Genomic DNA, 25,915 nt, shown 5'->3' on the forward strand with positions numbered 1-25,915 from the left:
AGCAATTAGACATTAATATATTTTTACCTTTTAAGCAAACATGATTCAAAGACTTTGTAGGTAAAGATTGCTTGTACACTTACTTGTAAAAAAGCTTACATTCTGTTGTGACGGCACTCGCAGGGTACTGTACTGCATGCCTCATAACTGGTAGTTTCTCCAAGGTGACTATGTAACTACAAATAATGGTATTAAAGTCACTAATTTACTCAAGCCACAATGTATACATTTCAAGTTATATGAGGAAAATCTGGATAAAATGCACAAGTTCATTAAGGATTGCTTAGAAGCAAAATCAAAACCGGGTAAATTACATATTACTGATTCAATGCTCAACCCAAGCTAGCCAGATTGCAGTCTGTAAATATTCATAAACCAGAGTAGAAATCTGGAGTTCCCTAGCCGTGGGCTAGGGAATTTAAGAAAAACTGCCCATAGAATTCAGAGATAGCTGCTCATTATTTCACTTCACTGGTATCACAATTCAACTGGAGCTATAGTCTGAATACTCTGGCTTGGAGCTGTGCTGTATCTCAAATACTGGCCAAGTGGAAGGTTACTTGTCTTGCTATCTTTTCGTACAAATTACTGGTGTAAGGAGGGGGTAAGGCAGCCTTGGGAGCTGCCTCTGGTGCCATCTGTCCGAATGGGGCCGTCAGCAGGCCTGACTATAAACATGTTGTTATGCTGCTGATGTCTGCAGAGCAGGCAACCCAGCAGACCGGCTGAACTGCGGGTACATACGAGCCCCATTAAACAGCAACCTCTCCCTCCCCCCTCCCCCTTCTCACTAGGGAGGGATGAAAGATGATGGAGCCCTCTTTATTTTGTGGAGAATGGCCATGGAGGTTGTGCAGATGGGTTGAGATGTCTCTGGATCAGCGAAATCAACCTCCTTTGGAACAGTGTTGAAATCGGCAGTCACATCTTGCTCATGGGGATGTGGCCCTGGAGTCAGGAAGACCTGGCTTTGGGTGCTATGGCTAGCCGAGATAGAGACCCAAATGGAGTGTGTCCAAGAATAAAACATGGCATCGTTCTTGTCGCACGAGATCAAACCTGTTATAGCTGTTGAGACGCTTCCTCGCAGAGCCTGATTGTCTGTTTGGTCGTCTGATCTGGAGATACCCAACAACTTGGTAATTTGAGCTGGCATCCGTTGTCTTTTGCACAATGAAATGTGGAGACAAGCTCTTTATAGCTTGAACCTGGGCAGACACCCCATATTTGATAAATCACTATGGTCAACCAGCCCAACAAGAAAGCAGGGTCCCCTGGTGTTGAAGGTTGAGCTTTGCTGCTGGATGGTGACTGTCTTAGGTGTGCTGCTTAAGAATTCCGTAAGGTGAATGTGGAGTATTGTAGTGTGCACCATATTGGTTGAGTTGTGCACTTCCATTCCCAACTTTGCGAATAGGTCGAGACCAAGACTATTACAAGAGTCCTAAGATTTGACCACTAACAACTTTGCTGAAATTGTGGTATCTGTATAATATACACTAGTACAGAAATGGCTGCAGACTGGTATGCAGTCATTGCTGTAACTGGTCAGCTGATGGTGGAACAATGTGAGCTGTGGTGAGCCTAACTGTCAATATGTTTGCAAATCCTTCCAGTGATGGGTGCAGCAGATTACGATGTCTAAATTTAAAGGTTTTGTGGAACATGCTAAAATAGCGTTGAGCTGAAAGTTACATAAAACTTGCGCCCTTTACTTTCATCCATTGTGGAGAATTCTGCACTTAGGCCTTGTAGCCTTTTATTTGACAATAATTGCATTTGGCCCTTCACTGTTGGGTTATCAAACAATCAACACAAGAGTGTAAGTTACTAAGAACTTGTTTCCCCGGTATGTCCTAAGAGCAGACAGGTGGTTTTCATGTTGTGTCTTGAGAGCAGGAAGTTGCCTCTGACCTGTTGTGTGAACTGGAGCAGCATGAGCGCTCTGGGTGTTGCTTTACTAGTCTAAAATGCGATCAAGGCATCCTGCAATGCCACAGTCAGTGTCATTGTTTATTCAAAAGCAAAGATGAGTAGTAAACAAGTGTCTAATGAAGGTGGTGGTATTCTCTCTCCCTTGAGCATGGTGTTGTTTCTAGAGAGGAATTCAATCCATGCAGTAAAAGTGTCAGAGAAGAGTCAAAGAAGTGGTGGGACACTCATTGGTTCACTGAGAAAATTTCAAAAATATGTTCTGCATGAAGCACTAAATTATCTCTCGTGTTCAAACATTCTCATCACCATTTTGTTGTGATGGTAGTCAAAGAGTGCTGTATTGTGTGCCTAATAAATGGCAATTTCTACAATAACTAAAAATTACAATATTAATAAAAGGCTCCAAATTTGTTCAAGGCAAAATATGTATAGTTCATGCCGTATGAGGAGACGTGTTGTATAAGGACACATGTTCACTTAAGACTACTTTAGAAGCAAAGTCCAAACTGAATAAGTTGCATTCCTGATTCAAGTCCATTCCAGGCTACCCGGTTTACTGGGTGTACATTTGCTATCCAAATTAATGACATTCAGCTTATGTTACGTATGAAGTTCACTAGACTTTGTCTGTTTATACTTTTAAAAAGTAATTGAAATATCTTAATTCAATGGAATCCTTTTGGTCTAATGAATTACAGCACACACTAAATGTGGACAAATGTAAGATAAAACCCATAACAAAGATAAAGAATCCAACACTATACATTTACAAAAGAAATGGTGGAAATTTGGAGCAAGTCAAATTGCATAAATATTCAGGAGTAATAAATACTAAGAAGGGATATGTAAATGGACCAACACATTAAATAAGTAGTAGAGAATGGCAAATGGAAGATTCAAATTTGTTGGAAGCCTTCTGGCAAAGTGCAATGAAAACTATAAAGGAAGTTCCTTACAGAACACTAGTGCAAATCTAATGCTATTGTTGTATATTTTATGTAGGAAGATTGAAGTATGCATTTACTCCCTGCCTCCTGTCCAGAAGTTTTGTCTCGTGATTTTACAGTTTCCTCAAGAGACTTTTCGTTGTGATACTTTTATATAGTTACTAATTTATCCAATATTGTGTAGCATATTCATTATTCCAATTACTTGATGGATATATACATCTGTGGTAAAGGCAGGTCACCATTTAGATTTGGCACAGCTTTGAAATATAGAATGGTCTTGATCGCACAATTTTTTACTAAGCGTTATGTGATGATGAAATTTTGAAAGGCGTGTTGTTGTTGTGGTCTTCAGTCTAAACACTGGTTTGATGCAGCTCTTCATGCTACTCTATCCTGTGCAAGCCTCTTCATCTCCAAGTAACTACTGCAACCTACATCCTCCTGAATCTGCTTAGTGTATTCACCTCTTGGTCTCCCTCTACGATTTTTACCCTCCACGCTTCCCTCCAGCACCGAATTGATTCCTTGATGCTTCAGAAAGTGTCCTACCAACTGATCCCTTCTAGTCAAGTTGTGGCACAAATTCCTCTTCTCCGCCATTCTATTCAGTACCTCCTCATAAGTTACGTAATATGCCCATCTAATCTTCAGCATTCTTCTATAGCAACGCATTTCAAAAGCTTCTGTTCTCTTCTTGTCGAAATTGTTTATCGTCTATGTTTCACATCCATACATGGCTACACTTGACACAAATATTTTCAGAAAAGACTTCCTGCACTTAAATCGGTACTCAATATTAACAAATTTCTCTTCTTCAGATACGTTTTCCTTACCATCGCCAGTCCGCATTTTATATCCTCTCTACTTCAACCATTCTCAGTTATTTTGCTGCCCAAATAGCAAAACTCGAGCACTACTTTAAGTATCTCTTTTCCTAGTCTAATTTCCTCAGCATCACCTAATTTTATTTGACTACAGTCCAGTATTCTCATTTTGCTTTGCTGATGCTCACCTTTTATCCTGCTTTCAACACATTGTCCATTCCGTTCAACTGTTCTTCCAAGTCCTTTTTTGTCTTCAACAGAATTACAATGTCATTGGCAAACATGAAGGTTTTTATTTCTTCTCCTTGGATTTTAATTTCTGCTCCAAATTTTTCTTTTCCTTGGATTTTAATTTCTGCTCCAAATTTTTCTTTGGTTTCCTTTACTGCTTGTTCAGTGTACAGATTGAATAACATCAGGGGCAGGCTACAACCCTGTTTCGCTCCCTTATCAACCATTGCTTCTCTTTCGTGCCCCTCGACTCATAATAGTATTCTGGTTTCTGTACAAGTTGTAAATAGCCTTTTGCTTGCTGTATTTTACCCCTGCTACCTTCAAAATTTGAAAGACAGTATTCCACTCAACACTGTCAAAAGCTTTCTCTAAATCTACGAATGCATAAACGTAGGTTTGCCTTTTCTTAACCTAGCTTCTAAAATAAGTTGTAGGGTCGATATTGCCTCCTGTGTACCTACATTTCTACTGAATCCAAACTGATCTTCCCTGAGGCATCTTATACCAAATTTTCCATTCATCTGTAAAGAATTTGTGTTAGTATTTCTCTCACCTTTCAGCACCTGATTTCTTTGGAGTTGGAATTGTTATATTCTTCTTGAAGTCTGAGGGTATTTTGCCTGGTCTCGCACATCTTGGCCACACCGGATTAGCCGAGCGGTCTAAGGCACTGCAGTCATGGACTGTGCGGCTGGTCCCAGCGGAGGTTCGAGTCCTCCCTCGGGCATGGTTGTGTGTGTTTGTCCTTAGGATAATTTAGGTTAAGTAGTGTGTAAGCTTAGGGACTGATGACCTTAGCAGTTAAGTCCCATAAGATTTCACACACATTTGAACATCATACATCTTGCCCACCAGATGGAAGAGTTTGGTCATGGGTGGCTTTCCCAAGGCTATCAGTATTTCTAACGGAATGTTGTGTACTCCTGGGCTCTTGTTTCTACTTAGATCTTTCAGTGTTCTGTCCAATTCTTCATGCAGTATCATATTGTCTCGTAGAGGAACGTGTGAGTAGATGAATGACGAACGCTAACTTCACTTAACAAAGGTTTATTCAGCACTTACATATACAAGAGCACGGAGCAGTGCCTCCGGCCAGAACACATACGGTATATATACAGCTACCGAACATTTCAGTACAATGATTCATGCCATTTGTGGGTACTTCTAGAATGTACTCGAACCGAATATAGAAATTAAAATGTTTCTGCTCAGGTGAGTTTTGAACTCACAACCCTCTATATATCAATATAGTATCATAACCACCACACTATGGCGACTGCACTACTGGGCTCATTCTGTGACATTGCTCCCTCCTTAAGAGAACAGTGTCTCAGTGTTATGTCCTCCTAGTCCAGGAACAAGTTATCGGTCCTGCATGCTCCGACTCCCGATGACTGATGTTCACCATGGTGGTGATCTTCTTAGAACTTCCCTTGCTGCTATGTTCTTCGGTACCTTTCCACTTGTTGCCTGTCACTGGAGCTTCAAATGTACCCTGGTTGCTGGATCCTTAAAGGGCTTCATTCGAAGGATGTGGACTGTATCTCTGCACTTTCGTCCTCTTGTGTCGGGGTCGAAATCTTCAACTTCATAAGTAACATCAGACAACTGTCTTACAAACTTGCACCTGAGGAGCTTCTCAGAGAAACCAACCTTCCAAACAGGAGTGACGAGGTCACCAGACTGGTAGGCAACAGGCCAGTGGCTTGCGTCATACCTTCAGCGATTGTTTTCTTGAGCCTGCAGCATGTGGAGTCGAGCTAACTGCCAAGCTTCCTCAGCTCTGGTTAACACCTGGCCGATGTAGTCATTGTCCATGTCATCAGGATGTAACGGAAGCACAGTGTCTGTCGTCGTTGCCTCAAGCCCATGCACCAGGAAAAATGGCGTAAATCCTGTGGTGTCTTGTTTGGCGGTGTTATAGGCGAATGTCATGAAAGATAGCACCTCATCCCAGTTGCTCTGCTCAGCATTGATGAACATTGATAACATGTCGGCCAAGGTCTTATTAAGGCGTTCAGTAAGCCCGTTAGTTTGTGGATGGTAGGCAGTTGTCATGTGGTGAGTAATGTTGCACCGACAGTTTATCTCTGGCACAAGATTCGATTGAAAAACTTTCCCTCAATCCATAATTATCGACCCTGGGGCACCGTTTTTTAATACGATGTCTTCTACGATGAATTTGGCTACCTCAAATGCTTCGGCTGTTTTCACGGCTTTTGTAATGGCATAGCACATCAGATTATCAGTGCAAACAATAATCCATCTATTGCCACTAGCAGACATTGGAAATCGTCCGAGGAGGTCAATCCCAACATGCTGGAAAGGCGTTTCAGCTGGTGGAATTGGCATGAGTCGGCCAAGTGGTTTCTGAGGAACTGCCTTTCTCCTCTGGCACTCTCGACAGTGCGACACATAGTGACGGACACTCCTAAATAAACCTGGCCAGAAAAATCTCTTGCGGATCCTATCGTATGTCTTAATAAATCCTAAATGCCCAGCCTCAGGTGTATCATGGAATTTCTGTAGAACATCTAAGCGCTTGTGTTTAGGAACCACTCTTTCCAAATGGATCAAACTTTATCTTGCAAAGTAATCCATTAACTGCCTTAAATTGTCCATTCACATCCTTTGACCGATTTAAGGCAAGAATAATTTGAGATATTGTGGCATCCTTCTTCTGCTCAGCAGAGAGATCCTGGAGTGCAGTGAGACAGTCAATATCTTCATTAAAGTCTTGATGGTCTTGCACAGCATTTCTTGAGAAAGTCGGCATCTTGGTGTTTTCTTCCACTTTTGTACACTATGGTAATGTCATACTCTTGAAGTCATAATGCGCACCTGGCGAGTCGTTCTGTTGGATACTTAAGACCTGTCAACCAACAAAGTGAATGATGTTCTGTAACAACTGTGAATGGCCTTTCATAGAGATACTGTCGAAATTTGCACATGCCACAGATCACAGCAAAACATTCTCTTTCTGTAGTTGAGTAGTTTCTCTCGGCTTTTGTAAGTGTCCTAGAAGCATAGGCTACAACCTTCTTTTTTCCATCCGAAATCTGCACCAGAACAGCACTGATCCCATACCCACTGGCATCTGTGTGTGTTCTGTAGGTGCTCTCTTATCATACAGACCAAGTACAGGGTCAGTTGTCAGAGCTTTTTGCAGCACATCAAAAGAATCTTGTTGAGCACCACCCCAGATAAATTTAGCATTGGCTTTTAACAACTCTTAGAGTGGCCTGGCTTTGATACAAAAGTCTTTGATAAAATGACGGTAATAAGAACATAATCTGAGGAAGCTTCTCACATCTCTAATACTTTTAGGAATAGGAAATTCCGTTATAGCTCTCACCTTTTCTGGGTCTGGCTGCACACCTTCGTTTGCCACAAGGTGCCCAAATATTTTGATGTCTTTTGCTCCAAAGAGAGACTTTCTTGGATTAAGTTTCAGTCCGGCTTGTTGGAGACACTTAAGAACGGCCCTCAGTCTTGTTATGTGTTCATCAAATGTCTCTGAGAACACTATAATATCATCTAAATAACAAAGACACATCGTCCATTCAGGTGCCTTAGAAGATTATCCACCAGTCCTTCAAAAGTTGCTGGTGCTTTACACAAACCAAACGGCTTTACCTTGAACTCATACAGGCCCTCAGTGGTGAGGATTGCAGTTTTCTCACGATCAGCCTCATCTACTTTGATCTGCCAGTATCCCAAGTACATGTCCATGGTTGAGAAAAACTTAGCCCCATTCAGACAATCTAGTGTATCATCAATTCGTGGAAGAAGGTAAACGTCCTTTTTGGATATCTTATTAAGCTTCCTGTAATCAACACAAAAGTGCCAACTGCCATCCTTCCTGACGAGAACCAATGGTGACGACCATGGGCTCTGCGAAGGCTGAATGATGTCATTCTTCATCATTTTCTCTACCTTGTCGCGAATTATTCGACATTCATGGTATGCTCTCTGGCTTATTGCTTAATGGTCTCCAGTCTAATCCGGTGCTTCACTATCGATTTGTCTAATTTGCTCTTCACCTGTGGATTGAGGCATTCAGAGAGCTCGTGAAGAATGGCAAGTAGCTTCTTCTGTTGTTCCTTAGTGAGATCTGGTAATAGTCGAGCTAGAAGATCTTGTCTCGTAGTGGTAGCACTAATTTTGCCCACAGACTCGGCATGGGAGGTTTCTATGATGCTCAGCTGCTCTGCAATTAATGACTCAGCGTTCGCCACACACTTGCATCTTGGAAGGATCTGCGGTTCTCAGTGACAGTTAACTATCCACAATTCACCGAATCTGTTCTTAAACAAGACGACAGAGGCTGGGATGACCAAGTTATCCTTCAGTGGTATGCTTCTCTTACATTCCACTACAAGATCCATGGGTTGATGAATGGCATGACACAAGACAGCAACCTCTCTGGTGCTGACTGCAGGAATGATCACTTCATCCAGCACACACAATCTCCACACAAGCAGATGCACATCTTCCTGTCCACAGTATTTCATCTCGTCTAGCGTAATCTTCAAGCGACGACAATCAATGTCCCATCTGAGAATGATGTCATGACTACACACTAGTAAGACGATGAATTCTGAGGGCTGTGTATAGTCACTTATACCCACACGAATGACACATCTTCCTGTAGGTTTTACATATTTCCCATTAGCCACCTTCAGCAGAGATGTTTTGTTGGCGATGAATACGGTTCTCTGCAGCTGGCGATGGTACTTTTCCGAAATGACTAAATATGATGCTCCAGAGTCCACAAGAGCTTGGGCTGGTTAGCCATCCATGAGGATATTGACGTAGTTTCCTATCATTTTTGTAGTGATTGACAGCGGAGGATTTTTCTCTTTGGTGGCCTCACCTCCGAGGAAGGTCGCACCCTTTAGTTTTCCAGGTTGTGGCGGCTAGGTGATCGGCTGGAGCTTCTAAACGGTGATGGAGACTTGTGAATTTTAAAATTTTCCCAGCGAATTGACTGTGCAAACAAATTTCGCACTTGCAGCCGGTCGTTGTTCAATACTTCGCTCGATATTTCAACTGGGCACCTGCCAGTCATCTTCAGGTGACCCGTCGCAGACTGGCGAAAACGTCCTCCGTTCCACAATATATAGCGTACTGTAAGTATTCTGTGCATGCGTTGAAAACTTGATAGTTGAACCACACTGCCCGCCGGCAGCGCCCTCGCCGGTGGAATAGCGGAACTCAGTCGCCCTCTGTGTTACTGTTTGCCACGGCCGTCGACACACTCTGTCGTCTCCGATTTGAGCAAATCGTGGAGATGATGGGATTCCATGCTCTATCCAGCTGGTAGCCGCTGTCACGGTTTAACAGATTTTCCGCCAGTTGTATTTCTACGGATTCTTTAATAATGGAGTCCCAAAAAGACGTTGTTGTGGACAAAATCATTGTTTTCTCATACTCCATTGAATGTCCAGTAGAAATACAATGTTCAGCAATAGCGGACTTGCTTGGCTGCAAAAGGCGGGTGTAATGTTGATGTTCAGGAAAGGGAAACTTGCCGTGCTCTGTGAAGGCTCCTACTCAACGCAGTAATTTAACCTCTGCAGAAAGGGCTGCATTAAGAAATCTGAGAGAGGACCCTGACGTAGTGGTATTGAAAGCTGACAAAGGTAATGCAACTGTTTTGTTACCTCGTGGTGTGTATAAAGATAGGATGTATGGTCTGCTAAGTGACTCTACCTATAGGAGGATTGATTACGATCCTACAGGACGTGTGCAACGAAAAACTTCAGCACTATTAAATTCCTCCTCCTCACCGCAAGAGACCATCAAGAGGTTAAGACCACATGGTTGTGTACCTCCAAGACTGTATGGCCTTCCAAAGATTCATAAAGAGGGTATTCCTCTGTGTCCAGTAGTGAGCAACATTGGAGCTCCTACATATGATTTAGCTAAACATCTCGCTTCCTTACTGAGACCTTTTGTAGGCAAGTGCTCACATCACACACGAAACTCAGCTGATTTAATCAATAGACTGGGGGCTCTTCGTCTAGAGCAGTGTAGACCTTCTAGTAAGTTTTGATGTGGTCTCACTTTTTACAAAAGTTCCGCTTCATAGAGCTCATACTGTTTCAGATCTAGATAGCTTACCTCAAGAACTCGCCTATCTAAAGACAGTATTCAGCGAAAATGGGTATTCCATCTGGCAGATTAACAGGGTACTAACAGGTAAAACTAAGAAGCAGGAAGTGAATAAAGAGGAGAACATGCCGGAACAATCTTTAGCTTTTCTTCCTTTTGTTGGACAATCTGTTACTACGAAAGGCCGGAATTTACAAGATATCATGCCAATGTGGTATGGCTTGCATAGGTCAAAGCACACGCACCGTGAAAGAACGCTGCACTGAACATCAATGTTACACCCGCCTTTTGCAGCCAAGCAAGTCCGCTATTGCTGAACATTGTATTTCTACTGGACATTCAATGGAGTATGAGAAAACAATGATTTTGTCCACAACGTCTTTCTGGGACTCCATTATTAAAGAATCCATAGAAATACAACTGGCGGAAAATCTGTTAAACCGTGACAGCGGCTACCAGCTGGATAGAGCATGGAATCCCATCATCTCCATGATTTGCTCAAATCGAAGACGACAGAGTGCGTCGACGGCCGTGGCAAACAGCAACGCAGAGGGCGACTGAGTTCTGCTATTCCACCAGCAAGGGCGCTGCTGGCAGGCGGTGTGGTTCAACTATCAAGTTTTTGACGCATGCACAGAATACTTACAGTACGCTATATATTGCGGAACGGAGGATGTTTTCGCCAGTCTGCGACGGCTCACCTGAAGATGACTGGCAGGTGCCCAGTTGAAATATCGTGCGACGTATTGGACGACGACCGGCTGCAAGCCTGAAATTTGTTTGAACGGTGATGGAGACCTTGATCGGCGTATTGGGGAGCGTCCTCTCCAGCGGCTAGCTTGAGGTGATGGTGACCTACGTCGTCCTGCACCCACATCTTTTTGCTCATCTTTGTTTTCCCGGAGTTAGCATTGGCTAAGATCGGTCTGCTGTCTTCTGGCGCTGGCTTCATCAATTATCCGCCACCTTTGTCGACAATAGCGCACCACATGTCCTGGTTGTCCGCAGTGGAAACATACTGGTTGGTTATCCTGGGTCCTCCAGACATCAGTCTTCCTTGGTGCACAAACAGGTTTCTCATGCGGCATTGTAGGAACATAACTTCACCTGGGTCTCGACTTTTTTACCGTTTTAAAGGGAAATGAAGGACGAAGGATTGGGTTCAATGTCTGTTCCACTTCCTCCCTTATGACCTCCTGATGCGTCTCAGTTATCTGCTTGCCGTGCAATCCTAGTGCCTTCTGAACTTCCTCACTCACTATATGACAAAGAACAGTTGTGAAATCAGTTTCTTTCTCCATCACAGACACTGATACGAACTTTGGAAGCCATTCAATCTTCTTGCATTTAATTCTTTTTTTATGCATTGTCTCGATATACTGGCATCATTTTATGAAGTCGTCTGCTGTCGAAACTTCCTTCAGGAGTAGGGCTTGATACATGTCCTCAGCAACATCCTTCATGAGATGTGCAACCTTATCTTCCTCCTTCATTTGAGGATCCACTATTTTACACAGCTCCAAGACGTCTTGAATGTAGGACACTGTCATTTCTCCTGGACGCTGTGCCCTGCACTTCAATTTATTTTCCCTTGCGCTTTTGTCATTGTGTGTCGCCAAAATACTTGCGCAGTTCCATCTGGAATACTTCCCAGGTTTTGAACTTCTCCTCATTGTTCTCATACCATTGCTTGGCTGTGCCCTCCAAGTAGAAAAATATGTTAGCCAAACAGACGGTGTCATCCCATTTGTTAAATTTGGCTATATGCTCATATACCTTCAGCCACTTGTTTGGATCTTGGCCATCATCACCAGAGAACCCGGAAGGATGTCTCATGTGGTGGCACACAGTTGCTGTCATCATGACGTCCTCTTCTTCTTCTTCTTCTTCCGTCTCTGATAGATTGTGATTTGTTGAATATGGCTCGAACTCAGATTTGCCGCCACGTAAACGGCGGCTCTGTCGTGGCCTGATGGGAGCCACTGTGTCATCGATAATGTGCGCTGTCACAAATTCCAATACCTGGCATCTCCACCAGAATAATGTCATGTAGAAGGAGGTGTAATTAGATGAATGACGAACACTAACTTCACTTAACAAAGGTTTATTCAGCACTGGCATATATAAGACCGCGGAGCAAACTGCCTCCAGCCAGAACACATACGGTATATATACAGCTACCGAACATTCCAGTACAATGATTCCTGCCATTTGTAGATACTTCTACAATGTTCTTGAACCAAATATAGAAATTAAAATGTTTTCAGTGCAGGTGAGTTTTGAACTCATGACCCTCTATGCAACAATCTCGTATCGTAAACACCACACTATGGCGACTGCGCTACTGGGCTCCTTCTGTGACAATATCTCCCTTGTTATCTTAATCTACGTCCTCTTCCATTTCCATAACATTGCCCTCAAGTACATCACCCTTTTGTATAGACCCTCTATATAACACTTCCACCTTTCGGCTTTCCCTTCTTTGCTTAGGACTGGTTTACCATCTGAGCTCTTGATATTCATACAGGTGGACCTCTTTTCTCCAAAGGTCTCTCTAATTTCCCTGTAGGCAGTATATATCTTACCCCCTAGTGATATGCACCTCTACATCCTTACATTTGTCCTCTAGCCATCCCTGCTTGGCTGTTTTGCACTTCCTATCGATCTCATTTTTGAGATGTTTGTATTCCTTTTCATCTGCTTCATTTACTTCATTTTTAAATTTTCTCCTTTCATCAATTAAATTCAGTATCTCTTGTGTTACCCAAGGATTTTTACTAGCCTTCATCTTTATACCTACTTGATCCTCTGCTGCCTTCAATATTTCCTCTCTCATAGCTATCCATTCTTCTTGTACTGTATTCCCTTCACCTGTTTTTGTCAATCATTCCCCTATGATCCACCTGAAACTCTGTACAACCTCTAGTTGTTTCAGTCTATCCAGGTCCTGTCTCCTTAAATTCATTCCTTTCTGCAGTTTCTTCAGTTTTAACCTACAGTTCATAACCAATAAATTGTGGCCAGAGTCCACATCTGCCCCTGGAACTGTCTTTCAATTTAAAACCTGGTTCCTAAATCTCTGTCTTACCAATATATAATCAATCTGAAACCTTCCAGTGTCTGGAGGCCTCTTCCATGTATACAGAATTCTTTCATGATTCTTAAACAAAGTGTTAGTAATTATTAAGTTGTGCTCTGTGCAAAATTCAACCAGGCTGCTTCCTCTTTCATTCCTTACCCCAGTCCATATTCACTTCCTACTAATCCTTCTCTTCCTTTTCCTACTATCGACTTCCAGTCCCGATTAAATTTTCATCCCCATAACTACTTGAATAATTTTCTTTTATCTCATCATACATTTCTTCAATTTCTTCTTCATCTGTGGAGTTATTGGCATATAATCTTGTACTGCTGTTGTAAGTGTAGGCTTCATGTCTATCTTGGCTACAATAATACATTCAGTATGCTGTTCGTAGTAGCTTACCCATATTCTTATTTTTTTATTCGTTATTAAATCTACTCCTGCATTACTCCTATTTGATTTTGTATTTATAACCCTATATTCACCTGGCTAGAAGTCCTGTCCCCCCTGCCATCGAACTTTACTAATTCCCACTATATCTAACTTTAACCTATCCATTTCCTTTTTTAAATTTTTTAACCTGCCTGCCTGGTTAAGGGATCCGACATTCTATGCTCTGATCCATAGAACGCCAGTTTTGTTTCTCCTGATAACAATTTCCTTCTGAGTAGTCCCTGTCTATTTTACCTCCAGAATATTTTTCCCAAGTGGACACCATTATCATTTAATGATACAGTAAAGCTGCATGCTGTCGAGAAAAATTACGGCTGTAGTTTCTCCTTGGTTTCAGCCGTTCACAGTACCAGCACAGCAATGCTGTTTTGGTTGATGTTACAAGGCCAGTTCAGTCAAACATCCAGACTGTTGGCCTGGCAACTACTGAAGATGCCCTACTAATGACAAGGTTCATGGGGGGGTTTTGAAACTCGTAACACTTAATAAAGAATTGTGTGACCAAGACTTCTCTCTGTTTCAGAGTTGTGCCATATTCATTATTTATTCTCGTATCACATGACTGTAGGCTATATTCTCTCCTATGTTTTATTACCTTTCATCCAAAAATTTGTCTTTCCCTTATAAATTCCTGCCCCATCCCCTTATTCCTACCAAATGTATATTGTAATTCTTAACTTATTTCATATTCTGTGTTTGACATATTTAAAGCATCAGCTAATTACATCTGCCTTTCTATTGCATTACCAACCAGTTAAAAGTGAACCACTAATGACATGAGATTATTCTACCTGTTCTCTGTTAGTGTCTGAAGAATTCCATTTTTCCTCTTGCCATTTCTACCCAGTAGTTGAGAAATGGTTACAGAAACCAGTCATGTAGTTGTCAGTGTGTTGATTTTGTTCTTGAAATGTCTTTTTTGCTGATACATTGTGTTAAACTTTATCATGATAACTGTCTCGTGTGCCCAATCTCATGTTAACATTTTAGTGTGACCTGACATATTTTTCACTAAGTGTGGTTACTAATTTCTTTCTTCCTGAGTAATGATTTTATAAATTTTGCTGTTCAGTTACAGTAAATTTAGGTATTCACCAGTTGAGAGTAACAATTAGAATGATATATAGTGTTCTCATATCTTACGTCTTGTAGGCTACCTGTTTAAGCAGTTGTGAATATTAACCAAAACTTCACAGTACATTTTACTCACAGAAGTAATTCATTGTGAACAGCTCATTTAAGTTTGAGAGTAATGAAAATATTAACAGACACCGTACTAATGAATCTAATTGTGCTGTCAAGGAGAATGACATATACAGCTATAAAACTCTTTGACAATAAATCTATTGGAATTTAATGTCTGACAGTGTGCAGAAATGATATCATATGAAATGCAAACTATAGTTTTCTCCTTGTAAATCTAGAACAGAAATAAATCATCAGCTAAAACTTCTTAATGTCCAGCAGCCATATAAATATATATTTTTAAGAATTATTTTCAGTTTGGTCAATTATCATGTTCAGTACCATAAGTTATTTTGAATGTAGTGTACAGACTACAAAATAGTGAGTGCTTGGAAGTTTGACTTTTAGCTGGCTATAACATTTATGCATGCAGTCATGCCTGTAAAGCTCAGTTTCCCTTTGATTTGATTTACTTGTAATACCTTTAACACTAAAATAATCGATTCTATGTCATTGCTATGCAAGCTTTGAACTGATGCAATTAGTTGATCATTACAGGAAGTTATAATGCAGCTCCTGAACTCAGCTGTAAGATTAACCCACACGATAAAGCAAGTACACCCAATGGTGCTACAAAATTTGAAGTTTCCGGAGGATCTGTTGCTATCTTCTGTGGGTCTTATGGATCCTTATGTGTGTAAAATGAGAGAAAGAATAAGAAGTTGCATTCAGCATTCAATAATACCTCTCATAGCCTATTCCAAGGAGTATTACAAACACATGGATCTGTGGAAACTAAATGTTGATGAATACATCAGGTTTGACAATAGCTAAGTGGATAAAATATCAAAATGCAAGAGTTACTATTTAACTTTAGTTTTTATTTAAACTTACTGTCAACATAAATAATTCTTATATACTTCTTTGTAATAGGAAGTGGTTAATGAAGTTAATATTTTTTTCAATGAATGATGGTAACAAGTTATGCATCCAGAAATTGCAGTAGATATACGACATATTATTCTTTTTGTGGGGTTATGCTCTCAGAAACAGAATTATATAATGAATAATGTACCATTCCAATTGTATGTCTTCTAAGCCCTTTCATTTGGTAGTAAAATGTTGAACTGTACATTCCTTACTTTCTCCTGTGTTTTTCTCTACCTCTCCCTCCCCTTTCCCTGTTATTTTTAATAGGATCTTCTCATTGGTACATGGGTTTCTAATTAAGGTATAGTAAATTTCAAGGAGCTATATTTTATTATATTCTGAGATGTTAACCTGTTAGGTATCTCCCTGCTTTAACTAACAGCAAGATTATTGTGATAAGTGTTTTTCGTTTTTACATAATATCTGATCTGTCATCTAATTTTTTGGAGGAGATTTTGAATGTGTTTCCAAGTGACTGGCTTGTACTGTTTAATATAGAGTTCAGACAGCTCCATTGTTATTTATGTTTTAATCCTTATTAATCTGTTGTACATTTGTGTTTTTATTCAGTTGTGCAAGCAGGAATTATAGAGAATGGGATACATTAAAAAAGATTTATCATTTTAATTATATATAAAAACAAAGATGAGGTGACTTACCGAACAAAAGCGCTGGCAGGTCGATAGACACACAAACAAACACAAACACACACACACAAAATTCAAGCTTTCGCAACAAACTGTTGCCTCATCAGGAAAGAGGGAAGGAGAGGGGAAGACAAAAGGAAGTGGGTTTTAAGGGAGAGGGTAAGGAGTCATTCCAATCCCGGGAGCGGAAAGACTTACCTTAGGGGGAAAAAAGGACAGGTATACACTCGCACACACGCACATATCCATCCACACATACAGACACAAGCAGACATGTCTGCTTGTGTCTGTATGTGTGGATGGATATGTGCGTGTGTGCGAGTGTATACCTGTCCTTTTTTCCCCCTAAGGTAAGTCTTTCCGCTCCCGGGATTGGAATGACTCCTTACCCTCTCCCTTAAAACCCACTTCCTTTTGTCTTCCCCTCTCCTTCCCTCTTTCCTGATGAGGCAACAGTTTGTTGCGAAAGCTTGAATTTTGTGTGTGTGTGTTTGTGTTTGTTTGTGTGTCTATCGACCTGCCAGCCCTATTTATCATTTTAAATGTGAAAAAAAAAAATTGGCCCAAGGGTCAGAGTACAGGAAGAAATCTTGTACCATCTTGGAAGCAAATGTTTTTGGTGAAACACCTGTGACACTATCACTTTGTTGTTTTCATATTGAAAGAAAGATGGATTGGTTGATCTGCAGTTAAGTGGAGAACCACCAATCATTGGATAAAAGATTGAATATTAACTGATCATAATACAAAAATCATCGCAAATTTTCAAGGGTTGTATTAGTATGTGTACACAGTAATTTTGTCCTACAGTTTAGATTCTTTAAAGGAAATAAATGCGAAGAAATTTTCTCCACAGTTACACATTTTATCAGCTGTAGTATTTTTGTAACACTTCCTGGCAGATTAAATTTGTGTGCTACACCGAGATGCAAAATTGAAACCTATGCCTTTCACTGGCAGCTGCTTACTGACTGAGCTAACATGACTCACGGTCCATCCTCACAGCTTCGCTTCTGCCCATACTTCGTCTCCTACCTTCCGAACTTCAGAGAAGCTCTCATGCAAAACTTGCAAGTCTGGGGCTCTTGGAGGAAAGGATATTGTGGAGACATGGCTTAGCCACAGCTTGTAGGATGTTTCCTTAATGATATTTTCTCTCTACAACACAGTGTACAACGATACAGATAGCCGTACCGTAGGTGCAACGACAGCGGAGGGGTATCTGTTCAGAGGTCAGACAAACGTGTGGTTCCTGAAGAGAGGCAGCAGCATTTTCAGTAGTTGCAGGGGCAACAGTCTGGATGATTGAATGATCTGGCCTTGTAACACTAACCAAAATGGCCTTGCTGTTTTGGTACTGCGAATGGCTGAAAGCAAGGGGAAACTACAGCCGTAATTTTTCCCGAGGGCATGCAGCTTTACTGTATGATTAAATGATGATGGCGTCCTCTTGGGTAAAATATTCCGGAGGTAAAATAGTCCCCCATTCGGATCTCCAGGTGGGGACTGCTCAAGAGGACGTTGTTATCAGGAGAAAGAAAACTGGTGTTCTACGGATCGGAACGTGGAATGTCAGATCCCTTAATCGGGCAGGTAGGTTAGAAAATTTAAAAAGGGAAATGGATATGTTCAAGTTAGATATAGTGGGAATTAGTGAAGTTTTGTGGCAGGAGGAGCAAGACTTTTGGTCGGGTGAATACAGTGTTATAAATACAAAATCAAATAGGGGTAATGCAGGAGTGGGTTTAATAATGAATGAAAAATAGGAGTGCGGGTAAGCTACTACAAACAGCATAGTGAATGCATTATTGTGGCCAAGATAGACACGAGGCCCACGCCTACTACAGTAGTACAAGTTTATATGCCAACTAGCCCTGCAGATGATGAAGAAATTGATGAAATTTATGATGAGATAAAAGAAATTATTCAGGTAGTGAAGGGAGACGAAAATTTAATAGTCATGGGTGACTGGAATTCATCAGTAGGAAAAGGGAGAGAAGGAAACATAGTAGGTAAATATGGATTGGGGCTAAGAAATGAAAGAGGAAGCCGCCTGGTAGCATTTTGCGCAGAGCATAACTTAATCATAGCTAATACTTGGTTTAAGAATCATGAAAGAAGGTTGTATACATGGAAGAACCCTGGAGATACTAAAAGGTATCAGATAGATTATATAATGGTAAGACAGAGATTTAGGAACCAGGTTTTAAATTGTAAGACATTTCCAGGGGCAGATGTGGACTCTGACCACAATCTATTGGTTATAAACTGTAGATTAAAACTGAAGAAACTGCAAAAAGGTGGGAAATTAAGCAGATGGGACCTTGATAAACTGACCAAACCAGAGGTTGTAGAGAGTTTGAGGGAGAGCAAAAGGGAACAATTGACAGGAATGGTGGAAAGAACTACAGTAGAAGAAGAATGGGTAGCTTTGAGGGATGAAATAGTGAAGGCAGCAGAGGATCAAATAGGTAAAAAGATGAGGGCTAGTAGAAAACCTTGGGTAACAGAAGAAATATTGAATTTAATTGATGAAAGGAGAAAATATAAAAATGCAGTAACTGAAGCAGGCAAAAAGGAATACAAACGTCTCAAAACTGATATCGACAGGAAGTGCAAAATGGTTAAGCAGGGATGGCTAGAGGACAAATGTAAGGATGTTGAGGCTTATCTCACTAGGGGTAAGATAGATATTGCCTACAGGAAAATTAAAGAGACCTTTGGAGAAAGGAGCACCACTTGCATGAATATCAAGAGCTTTGATGGAAACCCAGTTCTAAGCAAAGAAGGGAAAGCAGGAAGGTGGAAGGAGTATATAGAGGGCCTATACAAGGGCGATGTACTTGAGGACAATATTATGGAAATGGAAGAGAATGTTGATAAAGGTGAAATGGGAGATATGATATTGCGTGAAGAGTTTGACAGAGCACTGAAAGACCTGAGAAGAAACAAGGCCCCCGTAGTAGACAACATTCCATTAGAACTACTGACAACCTTGGGAGAGCCAGTCCTGACAAAACTCTACCATCTGGTGAGCCAGATTTATGAGACAGGCGAAATACCCTCAGACTTCAAGAAGAATGTAATAATCCCAATCCCAAAGAAAGCAGGTGTTGACAGATGTGCAAATTACCGAACTATCAGTGTAATAAGTCACAGCTGCAAAATACTAACGCGAATTCTTTACAGACGAATGGGAGAACTGATAGAAGCCGACCTCGGTGAAGATCAGTTTGGATTCCGTAGAAATGTTGGAACACGTGAGGCAATACTGACCCTACGACTTATCTTAGAAGAAAGATTAAGGAAAGGCAAACCTACGTTTCTAGCATTTGTAGACTTAGAGAAAGCTTTTGACAATGTTGATTGGAATACTCTCTTTCTAATTCTGAAGGTGGCAGGGGTAAAATACAGAGAGCGAAAGGCTACTTACAATTTGTACAGAAAGCAGATGGCAGTTATAAGAGTCGAGGGACATGAAAGGGAAGCAGCGGTTGGGAAGGGAGTGAGACAGGGTTGTAGCCTATCCCCAATGTTATTCGATCTGTATATTGAGCAAGCAATAAAGGAAACAAAAGAAAAATTCGGAGTAGGTATTAAAATCCATGGAGAAGAAATAAAAACTTTGAGGTTCGCCGATGACATTGTAATTCTGTCAGAGACAGCAAAGGACTTGGAAGAACAGTAAAACGGAATAGATAGTGTCTTGAAAAGAGGGTATAAGATGAACATCAACAAAAGCAAAATGAGGATAATGAAATGTATTCGACGTAAGTCGGGTGATGCTGAGGGAATTAGATTAGGAAATGAGACACTTAAAGTAGTACAGGAGATTTGCTATTTGGGGAGCAAAATAATTGATGATGGTCGAAGTGGAGAGGATATAAAATGTAGACTGGCAATGGCAAGGAAAGCGTTTCTTAGGAAGAGAAATTTGCTAACATCGAGTATTGATTTAAGTGTTCGGAAGTCATTTCTCAAAGTATTTGTATGGAGTGTAGCCATGTATGGAAGTGAAATGTGGACGATAAATAGCTTAGACAAGAAGCGAATAGAAGCTTTCGAAATGTGGTGCTACAGAAGAATGCTGAAGATTAGATGGGTAGATCACATAACTAATGAGAAGGTATTGAATAGAATTGGGGAGAAGAGGATTTTGTGGCACAACTTGACTAGAAGATGGGATCGGTTGGTAGGACATGTTCTGAGACATCGAGGGATCACCAATTTAGTATTGGAGGGCAACGTGGAGGGTAAAAATCATAGAGGGAGACCAAGAGATGAATACACTAAACAGATTCAGAAGGATGTAGGTTGCAGTTGGTACTGGGAGATGAAGAAGCTTGCACAGGCTAGAGTAGCATGGAGAGCTGCATCAAACCGGTCTTAGGACTGAAGACGACGACAACAACAACAACAACAACAACAACAGAGTGTGCACTGATATGTAACTCCCTGTCAGATTAAAACTGTGTGGTGGTCCGCCATACAACCCAGCACCTTTGCTTTTCACGGGCAAATGCTCTACCAACTATTGGTAGGTATAGGTAGGAGATCAAGTACTGGCGGAAGCATGTGAGGATTAGTCATGAGTTGTGCTTGCACAGTTCAGTCCATAGAGCACTTGCCCATGAAAGGCAAAGATGCCTATTTCAAGTTTCGTCCAGCAATAGTTTTAATATGCCAGGGGGTGCACACTCTGCTACAGAGTGAAAATCTCATACTATAATTTTTTATCGTGTGTAAACATGTAGTTCAGACCAGTGAATGCAACAGTATATGACAGATAACTGTAGCAAACTGACATCTTTGCAGAACAGCGGTTGTACATATCAATCTGGATGGTGCTTTGAAATATAGGAAACTGAAACACTGACAGTGCAAAATGTTTGGAACAATGAAGTATGCACACTCAGCTGCTTGAAGACCACAAAAACGGGAAGGGAGCGGGAGTGTGCATTTGGATGTGTGTGTGTGTGTGTGTGTGTGTGTGTGTGTGCGGGTGTGTGTGTGTGTGGAGGGGGGGGGGGGGGAGCAAGAGCTTCAAAAATAGTGTGAATACTGTTTTCTGTCATGTCTTTGTGCCAAGCGGGATCAAATAAAGAAAAAGAAAAAAAATATTGAAGCCTGGAGCGATACAAGAACAAGAACAATGGTTTCACTTTGCTCTGTTCCATTGGATAAGTTTTCCCATTACGGGTATAATTCCATACTTGTGGCATAGTCTGCTTTCTGTTATAAAGGTAATACTGGTTGAATGTAAAAAGAATGCCTTTAACAATGCCATAACATTACAATTTCCCAAGTACAATTGTGCCAGTATTATATGATTGGCCGCTTTACAAAAAATGTTTGAAAAGAGTGACTCATCGATCTGATGGGTATTTAGCAGGATGCTAAAGCACTGTGCTGCCTCTGTTAGCCCCATACTTAGCCACACTTTAAAATTTGTGTGTAGGATTGGCCATTTTTGTGAGTGATTAATGTACTCAGTGGTGCAACTGCTTTATAGAAGAGGTGAGAGGGATAATGTAGACAATTTTTAGACCTGTTTCTGTGCCATCCATGTTGCAAACATTATTGAAAAGGCTGCATATATAAGAGTACTTGATCATTTCACTTCATATAATTTGCTGTCAAACAGAGTTTGATTTTGGAAGAGATTTAACCACTGAAAATGATATTTTCTCTTTTCTCTGCATGACACTTGACAGTTGAAATGGAAAGTTACGATCACTAGCTATCTTCTTTGAGTTAACTAAGGTGTTTGATTATGTTGATTGCAAGATATTACTGCAGAATTTGGGTCATTATGGGATAAGAGGAGTAGCCCACAACTGATTCCTCTCATACTTCACAGTAATGAGAACAGCTAAGAGGTGGCATCTGATTGGGGTTAGGTTAATTGAGGGAGGAGGGTGCCCCAGAGGTCAATGCTGGGACTCTTAGATATATCAATGATGTGCCTTCTACTTTGACAAATGATTCAAAAATATTTTTGTTTATTGAGGACACTAGCTGAGTAGTGAAAAATGTGCAACATAGGCAGTGTGTCAACTAGTGCATTTCAAGACAAAGTTCATCACTTGTAGAAAATAAATTGATGCTAAATCAAAGTAAGATCCAGCTTCTACATTTTATAACACACAAGTCAATTAAAACTGCCATTTTGGTTACACAGGGCATATGATTAATGAGTCAGAACAATTCAAATTTCTAGGTGTTCAGATCGATAGTCAACTGTCATGGAAAGCCCATATTCAGAATATTGTTCAAAAACTGATAGCAGTTATATTTACCATTAAAACAGTATTTGCAATAAGCAGTGATCTAACATTAAAATTAGTCTACTTCATTTATTTTCATTCCCTTATGACATGAGGCATATATTCAGGCATAACTCTTCCCATTCACAGAGGGTATTTTTGGCCCAGAAACAGGGGGTTTTAGTAATATTTGGTTTTATTTTGTTAACCTCTTGTCAACACATGTCTGCGGGGTTCTTATATTGGCCTCTCAAATGAAAATTTCACACACACACATACACACCATTAACAATATGACCTTATTCTCAAGACTCAGCATCTATCAATCAGTTAATACTAGGCAGAAATCCAGTTTGCTTTATGATCATACCTCCAGAAAGGCTTGCAGTGTGCTGCTGCATCCACTTTCGGTAAGCTACAACAAGAATTAAAACATTTTAGCTGTAACTTCTCACTTTCAATGCTAATCTGAAGAATTTTCTCATGGCCCACACCACCTATTCTGTTGGGGAGCTCCTGAAAAACAATTTAAGTCCATTCCTATATTACATTGTTGATTATGCTAATACATGCTTATCAGGTGTAGTAGGATGAAACTAGAATTTCCTTATAGATAGATAGACATCAGTGTAGGGCTCATGAGACTGCATCTGCAGCACCATCTGCTTTCTGTAATGGTTGATGACGAATGTTAACACATGGTAACCCAAGTTCCATACATCGGTATCTGTTTCAAACCCCTAAACATGTTGAGTTGTGTGCCTATGAACTACGATTTGCAGACAGCATTGGTCTTCTGTTATCATTTGAAGAACTGCTGCAGAATCGCATTGAATGCTTGTCGAAGCTTTCAGCAAACATGCTCTTGGGAAATAACAGTGTTTTGAGTGGTTCAAAATACTGAAAAGTGGTGATTTTGACGTGAGAAATGACGTGCACGGGAAACCACCGAAAAAGTTCGAAGCTAACAAATTGCAGGCTTTATTGGAAGAAGATGATACTCAAACTCAACAAGAACTCGCGGAACAATTCACTTTGACACAGAAAGCCATTTTTCTTTGGTTGAGAGCAGTGGGAAAGGTGCAGAAAGTGTGAAAGTTGGTTCTGCATGAACTGAATGAAAGACAGAAAGCAAATTGAAAGACCACTTGTGAAATACTGCTCACCAGATAAAAAAGAAAGCTGTTTCTCCATTGGATAGTGACAGGTGATGAAAAACTGATATATTTTGAGAATCATAAGCGCCACAAATCATGGGTGAATCTAGGCAAACTATTGACATCCACTACAAGATCAAATCTCTTTGGAAAGAAGACAATGCTCTGTTTTTGGTGGAATCAGAAGGGTGTAATCTATTATGAGTTGCTAAAACTGGTTGGTGAAATCGTTAATACTGATTGCTACCAACAGCAAATGATTAATTTAAATCGAGCATTACATGAAAAATTGCTGGAATTTGGAGAAAGGCAACGCAAACTCATATTGCTCCATGATAACGATCCATCACACACAGCAAAACGGGTCAGGGAAACAATCGAGGCATTCAGTTAGGAAATACTAGGGCATGCAGCTTATTCTCCAGACTTGGCTCCATCTGATTATCATCTGTTTGCATCACTGGGACACGCTATGGCAGAACAATGCTTCAGTTCATATAAAAATGTACAAAATTGGCTCGCAGAATAGTTCGCTTCCAAAGAGGAACAATTTTTTTGGCATGGCATTCATAGCCCACCAGAGAGGTGGGGGAAATGTATAAATAGCAACGGAGATTATTTTGAATAGAACATTGTTTATCAGTTTCAAACAACAGATGTGCACAATTATTGCAACCAAATTCTGGTTTCATACTTCTACACCTGGTAAAACTTGCCCTCTGCATAAGATTTACATACATTTTATTTTATCTATTATTACTTTTCTGATGTAAATTCAATATACTGACTCCTTCCATGACCATGAAGATTTGCTCCTCAGTTTGGTCCCATGGAATTAGCCATGTAAAATAAAAAAATAAAAGGATCCATAGTTAAAGGCATTTTACATATCTCCAGTTTTGTGGATGGGTGCTGTCGTTTACCGTGTTGTAAAGTCAACAGATGATCAAAACCAATTGCAAAATGATTTAGACAACAATTCTGTTTGGCGCAAAAAGTGGCAATTGACTAATGACATGCAAAGTACTAAAAGAAATCTGCTAAATTTCGGTTACACGGTAAATCACTCAAGTGTAAAAGTTATAAATTTAACTAAGTACAGGATGTATCATGAAAGATTCCCGTGAGGGGTCTAGGGGTCACGCGGCACATTTGCCAGTTGTTGCTGCTGCATCTGCTGATTGTCGCTATGCATAGTTCTTGGACACCAGTACTTTGCATGTGCCCACTACACTGTATGACTGAGTATATGGGTGTTTTGTTACAGGTTGTTCGTCTCAAGTTTATTTGCTTCAAATATTGTAGCTAGACATCGTTATTGATACTGCGCCAGTTTCAGAGGTTTCACTGCCTGTATGTTACTGGGCCCAGTCCTCAGGCAAACACACCATACATGTGTCTTCTATACTGTGCGACTAGGTGTTCGGGTGTTTTGTTTTGAGTTTCCTGTCAAGTTTCCATTCGGTATCAATCAAATAATGGAAAATCCAGGATGTAATGTACATTATTATGAAAAGGAAAGTTGCTACTCACCATTTAGTGGAGATGCTGTGTTGCATATAGACACAACAAAAAGACTGTTACAATATAAGCTTTCAGCCAACAAGGCCTTTGTTGAAAGGCCATTCAGTATGATATACAGGAAGGATCAGTGAATGATTGATGTGTTGAACTAAGCCGAAACAGAAACGTATGTGGAATGTTGGCTTGAATTCTGGTACTTCAGACTGGTGTGTCAAGAGCATCTGCTCACAGAGATGTGCACAAACTGAAACCATACGAACTAACAGTAATGCATCAACTGAGAATGTTGCTCAGCATTGTTATTGTAACTGGCTGTTACAGTCTGTGTATGATGGAGGAGTTGATCCTGAGATGATTTTGTTTTGTTTTGTTAAAGCATGGCTGCAGTTATCAGCGTATGTAAATGCTCAGACCAATAGACATTAGAGCTCCAAAAATCCTCATCAATTACATCAACAACCTCTACATGAGGTGTCTGATGTGCAGTTAATGCAAGACGATTTGCTGAACCAATCATTTTTCACGAAACAATAGGTTCTGACAGTTATGTGAAAAAATATACTGCATCCTTTTTTTTTTCAGATCTAACGCCTACAGTTATTTCGTGCAGG

The 25,915-nt window shown here is 40.5% G+C and overlaps 1 protein-coding gene across 1 annotated transcript in view; it reads left to right on the forward strand.

Annotated features, from left to right (window-relative positions):
- Positions 1-25,915, forward strand: part of LOC126417029 (dynein axonemal heavy chain 1-like) — a gene marked incomplete at its 3' end in the record, with an annotated part of 951,942 nt that overhangs the window by 101,228 nt on the left and 824,799 nt on the right. The window contains exon 9 of the mRNA XM_050084920.1: positions 15,339-15,598. Within this exon, the coding sequence (XP_049940877.1) occupies positions 15,339-15,598 (260 nt within the window). The remainder of the gene's footprint in view (positions 1-15,338; positions 15,599-25,915) is intronic.

This window comes from Schistocerca serialis, chromosome 8, assembly GCF_023864345.2.
Source record: "Schistocerca serialis cubense isolate TAMUIC-IGC-003099 chromosome 8, iqSchSeri2.2, whole genome shotgun sequence".
NCBI classification, from domain to species: Eukaryota; Metazoa; Arthropoda; class Insecta; order Orthoptera; family Acrididae; genus Schistocerca; species Schistocerca serialis.